Source organism: Tubulanus polymorphus, chromosome 2 (assembly GCF_964204645.1).
Source record: "Tubulanus polymorphus chromosome 2, tnTubPoly1.2, whole genome shotgun sequence".
Lineage (NCBI taxonomy): Eukaryota > Metazoa > Nemertea > Palaeonemertea > Tubulaniformes > Tubulanidae > Tubulanus > Tubulanus polymorphus.
Window position 1 is genome coordinate 30,404,342 of NC_134026.1, and position 13,315 is coordinate 30,417,656.

The window sequence follows — 13,315 nt, forward strand, 5'->3', positions numbered from 1 at the left end:
ATTACAACGATATATTCTGTAATTTATTAAATCTTATTAGCGGAAAATCAATGTTTTTGACGACGTTCTCATTGACTATCTGATTAAATAACTCGTAAGATCCAAGTCAGGGGAGGTCTGTCTGCGTAGTCTTACACAAGTTCAGTTGATATTTGTGTCGACAATTGCTTACTTCTCCCCGCCGAAAGAATATCATCGGATCAGTAAACGAAACGTGTAAAAGAGCTCAGAGTTTCTCATCGTCTGGTAATAACAGCATCCAATGCTGCATCATCTTTAACAACGTTTTCCAGTCAGCACAAACCACGTGATCAAGTCATAAAAATCACCCCTTAAAACAGCGACTGCAACTGGAGTAACGGCAATATCATCGGATCAGATCGTCGTGTGTCAGAGAACTGCCGCCGCCGCCACCGCCGCAAAATACTTTATCAGTGACGGTGTCACCGACAGTCGAGAATGGGTCTTAATGGATTTATAGGACATTGGGAATATGATTCTAATGAAAAGGTTGAAGAGTATATGATTGATTTAGGTAAGTTTCAGAAGATGTTTCTTTGAAACCTTTCTTCAAAATTCAAACGGCTTACTTAGAAAATTAGAGACGGTTTTAATCTAAAAGGCTATTTGATTTTTGAGGGGTGAAAATAATGATGACAGATATTTGAAAATTTTGTTCACAAAAACCGGGGGAATTTCATTTTGGGAAATGTCACATCAGTTACGTACATACGAGTTATTTATAGATAGCGTTTTGCGGGGATAGAATCTTTATCTTAACGGTTGACGTTACCAGGTAACTGTGTGTTCGTGTATCTAGTTTCTTTATCTTTGATCCGTTCTCCGAACCGCACGATGCGCTTTTATTCACATTGACAACACTAGAATTCGAAGCTGCACGTCGTTTACCACAGGAACCGGAATTCATGCTCGGCTTTGATAATATTTATTACCTCCGGTTCGACACGGAGTCATCAGCAGTGAGTCTAATATATTTCTATATTCCGTATAACAGCTAGCGATATTTCAAAGTGGCGCTATAGCAGTTTTATTGAGACGTCTGATTAGTCAGATGACCAAGTGTAGGATGTGCTGGCCGATCAATGTCCCTAAGCTATCAATTCAGAATTGTGTACCAGACGTGACCTCACAAACACATTCGTGTCTGAGATAGAGAAGATCATATCGACGCATTTTTACAGTGTAGACGTTGTATGAAAGAATTTATGAATGAGTAAATAGATGAATGAAAATATCAGCTGCAGGTTTAAACCTCATACTGTGAGCTTTACAACTTTTACGTACTACTGGCTTTCATTCATTACGGTTTACGGGCGTATTTTAAAGATTCTTCCTCAAAAACGTTAGATTTTGTGGTTGGTCTCATTTCAGACGGGATTTAAAGGGATGATGATTGATGTCTGGTTTCTATCCCTGCTGGATTATAATCGATCGCCCTTAATGTTATTACTTATGGGTGAATAGAAAACAGACTCAATATAGGCCCCACCCAGGCGGCCTCCACTCGTCCGTGATATATCGATGATTCAGGACCCAGTTCCACAGATGGAACTTTCATCTAGTGATTTCATATTCCTAAAGCTTTGACTATAAGGATAAAGTCAACATCATGAATTAATCACTAGCTCAAGGAAACATTTCGGACTTCATGTTACATTCTTAGCTTATCATCGTTACACTCGTAGTGTTTCCTCAATGGTTACAGATTGAGAACTGAACGAACTCTGGATTCATAATTTTCAATTTTCAATTTGATAATATATATATATATATTCGTAATATAACTACAGCCGATAGTTAATACGCCGTTCGCCAACGCGATGAAGATATTTTACTTGTCTATTCGATGGCTCTCAGTCACTAATGGCTTGTTATATACAATTAAAGCTCTTCCATCCATCTCCAACTCACATTTTATTGTCAATATATACCAAGTAACTGCTCTACTGAGTATAATAAAGCACAAATAAGTACTAATTATTCATAACTGTATTGGTAATTTTTTCATTTGCTGGATTTTGTTTTGTTTTTCCTAAGCGTTTTACCGTCATTAGCTTTCGTAGTGGGAAATATTATCGACGAGGGAATGCACTAAATGCTATATTAGGATAATACGAAAAATCTTTAGAACGCTCTGATAAGAGGATAGAAAGGAAAGAGATGAGGCAGAGGGGGAAGGGGGCAAGAGTTTGAAACTACCCTGTCATCACTTCAAGGATGGCGCGCGGTTAAAGGTTTAGAATGAGGAAAAAACATTTTCAGGGAAGTAGACATAGCTTCAACAAATATGTCTACATTGATAAGTTTACTGTTCAACAAAAGAAAATATTTGCGCAAAGCGCAGAAAAATTACCAGAAAAGAAAATATACTAAATATACAATACATTTATATTAAACATATAGAAGATGTTCTTTGCCGGCTTAATATCGTTAAGAATTTCATGGCAATGTTTTCTCGTGGCAAATTCAGATCAAACACTGCGAGAAAGATGGAATGTATGTAATACGTATTAATGTTTAATATTCTATAATTATAAACAGACTTCGACGCAATACAAGAATCAGATCGTTCTCCAGTGTTAACATACACGCTACCGAAGCCTATAAAATCTTTTCGTTCGCTGCTTAAACAAGATCGACCGACGATACGAGAATTAGACACATCACAAGATTGATAGGGCTCTGATAAAATACACCGTACAAACTGGCAAACAATTTGTTTTTTTTCCGAGGGCCGAGCAGTTTCGTCATACCGTTTCAAATAGAACCATATTCTTCAAAGATTTTCGTATGTGTTTGTGTTAAAGCAGTAAATGTAGAATTTCAAAGATTTCGTTTTGGGGAAATGAAGAAAAACGTGGGAAATATGAAATATGTATAGACGATTTTCATAACGCGACATTTTTTAGATTTTTCTCTAGAGTTACATGTGATTTTCTAGCCAGTCATGGACGCATTTCTCTCCGATTTAAGGAATGTCTGCAACTTTTCCCAATAACTATCAGTATCTGTACAGCCCGACTGTGTCGGCAATTATATCAGAAATTCCACTTGAAGGATCCCGGGTAACATAAATAATGTCATTGAAGGAGTTCTAGTTGAAACAGTGGCAATTAGATCTTCGTGTATCTTATCATAATTGTAACATGGCGTCTATCCCACACAGAGTATGACACACACACGCACACGCTCTCGCATCTCAGACGTTACTAAGTCTTCTGAGGAGATTTTCGAAAAGGCGCGTCCTTCACTCATTTTATAGAGATTTGATTCACTTGATAAAACGCTTCCAATTTCGTGTCAATGATACTCAGTAGCAAATGAAATTTACATTGTTATCACTTATATGGATTTTTAGTTATCCTGAATTTGTTGGTGTTCAAATTGTGAATGCGAGTATTATATAATGACTAACTGGTAGAATACGGGTCGAAGGTGGAATCAAAACTGAAATAAACCTCCGTACACATCAGTATGCTATAAATCAGTTATGTTTAAAACTGAATTATAAAAAAGTAGTCAGAAAGTCTGTGAAAAAATAATATAGGCTTATCTTGAACGTGTGCGCGTGATAAGGGTGTGGGTGAGCTCGGACCTTCGTATCTAAGGCGCCCACCTAAGTGAAGATTCGATCTCGGACCTCCGGTCTCGGAGGCGATCGTCCTACCCTTCGGCCACGTTGACCGGTGTGACTTCTGACGTGCTCGACTGGAATTTATAGAATGGAATCTCCAGTGACGTCATTATTCATTTGAATGGGAATCTCCTCATGTATATGTCCCGCAACTATTCATCCAGAACAGGACAACAACGATGGAAATACTGCTGCGATACCTTCATGACAACTCTGTATTAAACGCATCCTCGCCTGAAATAAACAGTAAATTCCATCTCAGAATTGCGTGACTCTAACATCGTTATTAGGATAGAAAACAGAGACTTGATCAAAATTTATTACGAAAAGCAAAGGCTATAAATTTGGCGGGACGGTTTGATGTTAGGTCTCAAAACGGCAATTAAGTATATGTTAGGGATGAATAACCATTTTATTGCGTTTAATTAATGTTCGCATTAATTGCCATTTCCCCATTTCCAACTAACGGTATGAACTTGGACATGGAATCGGATTATATGATCTTCACGATGTAAAATAAACTGAGTAGATCTTACATAATTTGGTAAAGGTCACATTAGATGATATTGATTGAGCAAATAGATTGTTCTGAATCTCGTCAGCAGGGACACTGATCCAGGGTGAAACTAGCTTCCAATAACGGGCTATAGCATTTGATTGCACCCCGACCAGGCGGGTACCGGGGAGTTATATTTCACTTGAGGCTTTGCTGATTTGTGGATTGAGTAGAAAAAATGCTGGTGCAGTTTATAGTTCTGTACTTTTTAAAATTGACTTAATACGACAAAAATACGATGGGGGTTAATGTAATGACTTTCAGCATCTCAGTAGGGAAGATAATGAAATTACAAAATGGTGCCATATATATTCAAAAGACGACTGTTTGAACATACCAGACCGTCGTAGAAAGATTATATTTCCAGGATTAATTCGTCGACACTGTAATAGATTGTACCATCATGCCTCGTGAGCGTCTTTGATCAATTTGATATTAATTAAAAATCGTAGCATGTGATCGGTGCATGAGTTTATAAATAGAAATCAGCGAAGAGACAGCGTCAGGTGTTTGTGTTTGTAGTTTCTACAAAAACTCCAGTGAATTTTGAAATTGTGCCGTAAAAACTGAAAAAGAATTGCTGAAAAACCAAACGTATTATGCTAACATTGAGTTAAACAAAAACCATGGTAAATTCTACTGATCACACAGCTACGTCTGTATGTACTCGATTAGCGACTACAAATCAAACCGTGTGTTTCGTTCCCAGTAGGGTGTGACTGGTGTATTTATAAGGGACACCAAACAAGTATCAAATCAACCAAATAAATAAGAGGGCAAATCGTGTAAGGTGAATATACGAAGGAAACGCCTGATGATGGCTGATAGTTTTTAGCCGAAAAGTTGCTCAAATTGATATATTACATTTCTATTCAAGAACGTTACATATTTGGCTGAATTATTGTGGGATTTCTCTCGTAGGGACAATCTCTATTTCAAGATATGAAAAAATAACGTGAGTAACTACCAATGAATATATAAAATGTGAAGAAAAGTATTCGAGAAGAGACGGACTAACACTAGGTAAACATTACTTCTTTGAACTGGATGCTTGAGCCAGTAGTCCAGACAAATCCAATGGGATATCAGTCCAATCGATGACGCGCATGAACAAAAGTGGCAATCTTTTGGTTGATTACAGTAATCAAACCAATCTGATCGATAGCTCTACAGTCAGTAAGACAGTCAGTCTGCGGTGCGGTCAAGGCCGGTACTATTGTTTATATGCAATTTGCGAATATTAATGGTAAAGACTTAACAAAACGACCATAAACCGAACTCGTGCGAGGCATATATCACAGGAAAACGTTCAGTTCAGCGGTTGTCTGATGTTCAGAATTTGTATTTTATATTGCACTGCTCCAGACGAGACAAGGTGCCATTTGCCGACGAAGAGGCCATTAGAAGACGTATGAGTCGAATATGGGATTATTCGCGGTGTTAGTAGTCAATTACTCATGGCTAGAATTATATATGAATATGAGTCAGAAATTGTATCATTAACGATGATTTTTATGCGCAATAAACTTATCATTTCTACGTTGTTTTGTACTTGTTTCTACTCTGCACCGCGTTGACATGAAACGAACGTCTTTTGAGTACAAGATGTATTTTTTTCTGTTCTTGTTTGTCGCTTTTCGAATCAATTTATTCAACGTTTTTCGTATTAATCCGGTAGTCGAAGGGTGTAATATTTGCAACAAGTATTACCCGTTCGATAACGTTCCAAACGGCGGTAATGGATAGCATAACTGGATAGCGAATAGAAGTGGTCGTTGAGAGGTTACCCAGTCAGACAACAACCAACAGTCACACTGTTAAACTGTGATGTATTGATATAGTTGTGGATGTGGAGTGGTTTACTTATCGCGCTAAAGCTTTCTCCGCGACAGTGATCAAATATACTTGTGCTCCAGAGTGTGTTTTTCCTAAGCATAATCTAAAGTATGTGTCTATGAATAATAAGATATGTCTAGAGATTGCGGGGAAAACGCGTCACAAACAACCATGAACTTCATGTTCTAACAACTTTCCTCTAGTATGAAGAACGTTGGAAATTGCGTTCACGTCCTCTTTAGATGTCACACACGAAAGCTCATGGTTATTTAGATAGATTCTAGATAAACGAGATGCACTATTCCTGAGTGCACAGTGAGACATCTATCCTCACGGAATGATGTTGTTTCTCGCTGAAACTGCTGACGGCAACACCATCTACTCACACTCGAACGTATCACCGACCGGGCAGCAGAAATAATAACCGATTTCTTATTTCTTATGCTATATATGTGTATATTTATTGGCGTGTATCTGAAATTATTCTATCATATTCACGGGGAAATATATCTGAAACGGAAACAAGGCATTAGGCAAAATGTCCACAATTTAATATAGCTTTGAGATACGTGTCTCCTGAATATGACATCCGACTATAGTTTTTGAGGGTGGGATCACATGGGCTTAATAGCTGGGCGGTCCAAAATCATATATTTACTACAGTGCCTCAGATATAGAGAAAATAATATTATCTTTTGTGGCCGATCTAGACTACTAGTGGGTTTGGATCGAGTCCGCATCTGATCATTCTGTCTCATCAAACTCGTATCGCCCTACACACTTTACTGTATCTCAACATCTTCCACCCACATTCATCATCAACCCCACGGTTTTGAAGTTAATGCCGGAAATTGAAACCCGGAACCTCAACCCTCTGAAGTCATTCTTGTAAGAAATATTACACATCATATTGTATTTGTTTGATACGTTTACTGTCGTCTAGAGTTTAAACAGTACATTATAACGATCCATTTCACTGTATGATATTCTAGATCTATAGAATATCAAATGATTAAATACAATACAAACTACAAACATTTCGTGATGAGTTTACTGTGGTGCTTAATCACGATTACTTCACGCAATATTTGACAATAAAATCTCCGGCTCTGACCATAACGTAACTTGATGATCTTATTGTCAAACTGCAACAATTGCAGAGAATGTTGGTGCCTGGTGATTGAGTACTTTATAGCATAAGTTACTATGATCGTGAATCCAACAAAATCTGGATGAAAGAAAACAGAGGTCCCATACGAACATATTCGAGTCCTTGTTATCTAATAATTATGTAAATAATGGCGTTGTAATAAAGTAGAGACGTTGAATGAAATAAGTCCAAGGAAACATTTCGGACTGTATTTTCCATTCTAATTGTGCGGTTTTATATAAAACCCTTCAATCTCATTACTGGATCACATTGAATTCACGTGTTTCATCTTGCCGTTAGTTGATACTATTACATATCGTTCGGTGGAATTTTTAGGGATTCGTCCATTAATGTCAGAATCTCTAATAATGCGTGCGTATCGCATATTACACAAGTTTTATATTTTGTCCGTCACTTAGGACCCGGTTTTACATTTATCTCGAGACAGTCGAACCCAGGTTCAACAGTCTATCGTTAAATTTGATGCTAGAAGCAAATTAGTTAATTTCCTATGCTTCACAACTCTCTGTCGATAATAGCTACACTTAAAAAATGCCAACCTAAATGTAATCACCAGTATTTCGGCGGCGCTAATTCTTCGCTTTAAAAAAGTGGCGTACAATGTGATAATTGTAACAATCCTCTTGTGAGGTTGGAATATATATAATATGCATATATGGCACATTCAATATTCAACATTATCAGCGTTAATTGGCTGTGTGTGTGTGTGATAATTATAGATGGTACAGTTTCTATAGTTGCCATTCCCAGTTAAACCCGCTCGCTCTCTCTCACTCTCTCCCTGTTACCGCAACTCTTCCCCGGTTACTCGCTAGAGAGCAACTTTCATTCTGATTCGTGCAGTTGTACGGCGTCTTCAATCAAGGCCAGATCGTCGGTTTCCCTACGTACTCGCTCGTTCTGTTATAGCCATGGAAAACGTTGTTGGAAATTGGGTTTTTGATGATATGGAAAATATGGACGCGTTCATGAATGTCATAGGTAGGTCGCAAATACGTGGATAAAAGAAAATATTTTCTAACGCGACGATTTTGTCTAAGATTATTTTTGATAAATATCATAGGACGAGCCAGAGAGAAACCAATCTTTTTATCAAAAAATAAGATGATTATAATTTAATTTTTCTGTGAGAATGTTTTTAAAAATATCAGTGATCTTACTTCAAATGTCAGCGATCAAGAAGTTTTGAATATCACATGTTATCCGAGTACGCTGTCATTTTCGCGCGTGGTTACCATGGTAGTAGAAACAAGAATCGGCAAAACAAAATCTTACGAAGAATCAGAACAATCTTGTATACAACATTCAGCGGTCCGTTTCACTGCCATGGCTTAAATTTAGGACCAAAGCTCGTTTTGGTTCTGATCGTACAACCAATCTAACAACTGAATCTCATGTTTCCTATCTCGCAACAAGACCAGTTTCAGCTCAGCTAACAACTTACGACCCAGTCTAAGCGTATTTGTTTCAATGGCCAATCTAAAGAACAACTTCATCAGTCTCTTGCTTTACGACCAGTTTTGGACTAATGTCTTGCCTGTGCAGGGTCCACGGGCTGCTCCCATGTCCAGACATAAGTCCAGAAGTGGTCTTAAAATGTTAAGATTGGTCTCAAGTTTTTAGATTATAGAACTAAGATTGTATTTGGCTGGAATTAAGTGTAAACTATGTCCATGGAACTGGGTCCTGTGGGTTCTATGTGAGATTCTCTTTAAGAGAATCGTTTCTGAGTGTGATTACTGTAGAAATGCTTTGATCTATTCGCTTCGACTTTTGCCTCTGAAAGATAATTGAAGCAAAACAGACGTATGCTAGTTAAAGCCATGTGACTAGTCGATAGATGTATGATTACTACTGTCAAGAGAGTTATTGCTTATCAATCTGATACACAGAGGATTCCACGGCGGGAATATCGTTTATCGATCGTCTGCTATACTCATCGTCTAGACATCCCATATCTCCTCTCATCATTCTACCACTTCTACCACCTTGTTATCCTTATTCATTTACCGTTCACTACTATCATTTCATTGACTGCACATTGAAATAGATAAAGAAGTGCTATTAGTCTTACTCACCATGTTTTATTTATGAAATCATACTATGTTAGGTCGAGAGGGTTACACAATTTCTGCGCAAGGTGAATAGGCCTACGTAATTAATCCCACAATAAGGACAGCAGAAGACGAACATTTTTGTAGTAAATGCAGTAGTCATTTACGGCAGCACATTCTCGTGTTTTTGTAGACTTTTTGTGATTTTTTACTACGTGTTCATGTGGTACAATCACGAGCGGGATGCTGTCATAAATTGAGCAATGATACTAGTCTAGTTTTATACAAGGGTAATCGGGGGGCTAACTTAATTGGAAAATGATACGAGTTGAGCCCCAGGTAAAAGTTTGTATAGGAGCCTATTACAACCGAAAGTTTAGAAGGAATCAGTGGTAGTATGCAAGCTTTAGGGCCGACTGGTTGTAAGTTTTGATTACGAATTGCTTCATTAAGTTCACCACCGATCATCGATGTTTGAAAGCGCTCCGCTCGCGTATAGTATAGTAATAATAGTACGAGCAAAGGTGATAATACGTCTGAACGTACTGCGGCACGCGAGGAATGTAATAATTAACAGTACAAACATAATGTTCTGTCAATCATGCGTTATAGATTTATACTCAGTTATATGCTTGTTATATAAGAAAATTTATTTTCATATATATATCACCCACTATGAACTGTTTGTTCCATTCTCAAGATTCCAGAACCATGTTTAAATGTTCCGTCGCGTCCGGAAAACTCGGCATTAGTTGTACGTGTATCCTGCGCCATATAAATCGTCTTTCAGTTGTTTTCAATAAAGATTTAACATTATTTTTTCACCGTATCATATAAATTTCACGTGTATCGCACCCGTCCATTTTATCATCTAAAAACGGATTACAATAATACAAACACATTCTAAATACATTTAGTGAATAGTTTCTTTGAAAGTTAAGTTATTCTCGGCTGTAAGAATGTTATGATAGTTGGGATAATGTGAGAATTGATATTCTTGTGAAAGATTTCTCACAAAACCTACCACAAAGCACAAGTCATTTTTTGTTGGTTCGCATCGGGTATGCATTACAAAATCTTTCCTCATCTCAAGAGTGACAACACTAAATACTACAGCAGTGAACAGAATTGGATATTCCCCAGTCAAATGTCTGGTAACCGAGGATACCAAACGCCCACGCACGCGGATGTCTGACTTCAATTTCCTTAAGATCTGTTAAGTGCATACGGTTATTGACAATCGTCGTTGAAAATGTTCGATATCTTTTCGAAAAATTCACGACGACGCTTTTTTAGATCGCCTGATGATACAATACGGTCAACGATGAATCTAAAGGACTTTAAACAGCAGATATGTGACAGGCGTATGATTCACTGATATCTACAGACTATGAGAGATAAAGTTCCCTCTAGATATCGTTAATATTATTCACTACATTCAGAAATTACTTTACAGTCGGTTCAGTTTTGAGTGCAAAAATACAACATGGCTAGCGTTGTGGGCAAGTGGGAATTTGTTGAACATGAACAAATGGATGAATTAGTCGCTGTTTTTCCTGAAAAGAAAGGTACATACATGATACACAGGCTCCTATTCAGCTTCTGAATGAAGCTTCTGAAATTTACACATTTGAGTGATGCGATTTTGTGTATAGATTTTAGGTAAAACGTAAAGGAGAATGAATAAACTCTGAAATGATTATTGTGATGAGGTTGAAGTTTATACTGAAGTATAGTGATGACTATTAGAATGTAGTTGAAACGTTGAATAAACTATACCAGCTCCAGGAAACATCTTCGGACTTTATATTATTTCTTTCGTTATTAATGCGGGATTCTCTACATATCATCGCCACAACACGGATATAGATGGTTACCACCTATATAGAAGTAGAGTAAACCGCGCTTGCCACGGGTGTAATCTCGCACGGACCAATACATTTCTTTCCGAGGAACGCGAATCCCGGGCAGTCGGAGCAGGGATAAGTCGTTTGAGAAAATGTATTTAGCCACGCGATAATCAGTTAACTGTAAACTCACTGTTTACTGTAGATAACTTGGTGCGAGATTGAAAAGCATAAAAAATGATCATTGTTTGAAAGAATGTTCTGATTTATATTTTCAGGATTGAGCGATGAAATGAGAGAAAAGGCTCGACAGTCTCAACCTAAATATGAAATAGAAAGAGATAATGATTATTGGATATTTAGAGCTATAATGGGTGACTTCAAACGGGAAACTAAATTCAAACTAGGCGAACCATTCCAGACATCAACTATTGATGGAAGAACCGTTACGGTGAGTAAATGAAATCCCCTATGGACACAGTTGCATCAGTTGTGACTTCAGTCTAGAAATGGTCTTTGATTACAAAACTGGTCTTAGGTTGTTAGATTGGTAATAGAAACAAGGTGGTGACTTTGCAACCGGTCCCTTAGATCTGAATCGATAGAATGGATGATTAAAACTGTAGAACTACAACGGAATACTTCTATGTTAAAACTAATACAGCGAATTTCTACTGAATTTCTTCTGAATAACGATATTTTGTATTTATTTTTAGAGCACAGTAACGCAAGACGGTGAGAAGTTGGTGGAAAACCAAGATCACCCCGAGCTTTGTTCGACCATTGTTAGATGGGTAGAAGGAGATCATTTAATCATGGTTAGTATCGATGAGATATAGGTAGTCAGTCAGGCAGGCAGACATAAGTTCACAGCTCTTCCAAATGTTCAATGGTTTCCTATTCTCGAAGGGAAATCGAGTGTCTGCTGAAATGTCGGTTGAGTAGGAAGTTTAACCGAGCAGACACGATCAATCATTATCCGAGATAATTAATGTCTTCATGTAAATCCCATTGGTCGTCTATACTTGCCCTCAAATGTACTTTTGATTTTACTGAATTGAAAGGACGGGTGCAAGATTTAAGGAAGGGAAGTGCACCGCCAAGTTGACTCCAAGTTGACTCGAAGACTTTACTCAACAATATTTTGAAAAAGTATTGTCGCCTAGAAATTATTTTTGTTGCTGCCTTTTAAACCAAAAAAATAATCTATTTTCAGTAAAAAAAACAATCAGTCTTGCTAATTCTTACAAAATAAATCTGTCACTAGGCAAGGTTTTAAGCGTTTCATTAATTTTTAAATGATCAGAATCGGAAGGCAACAAACATTTATATAGTATTCCTGAATATGACCTTTAGGAAAAACTCAAAAGGTTGAATAAACTACCCCAAGCCAAAGGAAACATTTCGGACTCATCGGATTCATCAGGTTGGATTCTATATTATAATTCTTGTTGTTTCAGACGATCACGGCCAAGAACGTAACAGCCAAAGTGCGATACAGACGCTCATAATGTACCATTAAATAGATAGAGTAAAAATCATCCACCGGTTGTTAGTGCGCAGTGATGCTGCCGAACACAAAGCAAAAATCTTTAAAAGAAATGAATGAAGAAATAAATAAATAGACCAATATCCTATCTAAATCTCTTTAAAACAGTTATTTCATGCTTGTGTGCTAATAATGATTTTGTTTTAAGAATATATTATGTCATAGTAAAGTCCAAAGATCCTAGTGATATGTATTATTTTCGTTTAGGTTGCAAAAGTGCTAAACAAGTTTAGACTGCAATTTAATTAAACCCTTAAAATCCATTATTCATCGTCACTGAATGTATGAGATACTTCTTGTTTTTACTTTTTCGTGCGTCGTAGAAAATTTCTAAAAGTGCTATTACAGAAAAAATCATGTGTACGTAATATTTGTCATGTAATTATTTATTCAAATTAAATTATGAATCGAAAAGATTATAAAATGGTGTTTAATTGTGTCAATTTCACTTAAAGCACTCTGCTTCAATCCTGCTGTTATTTGTGACACTGATTTAAATTGTGGACGGCCTGGAAGGTTCCAAATTGAGACAATGGTCGCGGGATTCATTTTCCTAGCCGAGAGTATTTGACAGCACTGGGGTTGATTAAAACAAACTAACATTTGATCATTGGACGGCGCCCAGACAGAAAATTATCTATCTTAAT

The 13,315-nt window shown here is 37.2% G+C and overlaps 1 protein-coding gene across 2 annotated transcripts; it reads left to right on the forward strand.

Annotated features, from left to right (window-relative positions):
• Positions 1 to 367: 367 nt before the first annotated feature.
• On the forward strand, positions 368 to 13,092 carry LOC141899646 (fatty acid-binding protein type 2-like). 2 transcript variants are annotated; one of them, XM_074786071.1, is made up of 4 exons: positions 368 to 535; positions 11,398 to 11,570; positions 11,836 to 11,937; positions 12,580 to 13,092. In XM_074786071.1, the coding sequence occupies exons 1-4, from the start codon at positions 460 to 462 to the stop codon at positions 12,628 to 12,630; spliced, it is 402 nt and encodes a 133-aa protein (XP_074642172.1). In that variant the 5' UTR covers positions 368 to 459; the 3' UTR covers positions 12,631 to 13,092. The 2 variants fall into 2 exon arrangements, with proteins under 2 accessions (XP_074642172.1, XP_074642171.1); XM_074786070.1 differs by lacking the exon at positions 368 to 535 and adding an exon at positions 10,683 to 10,840.
• The last annotated feature ends 223 nt before the right edge of the window (positions 13,093 to 13,315 follow it).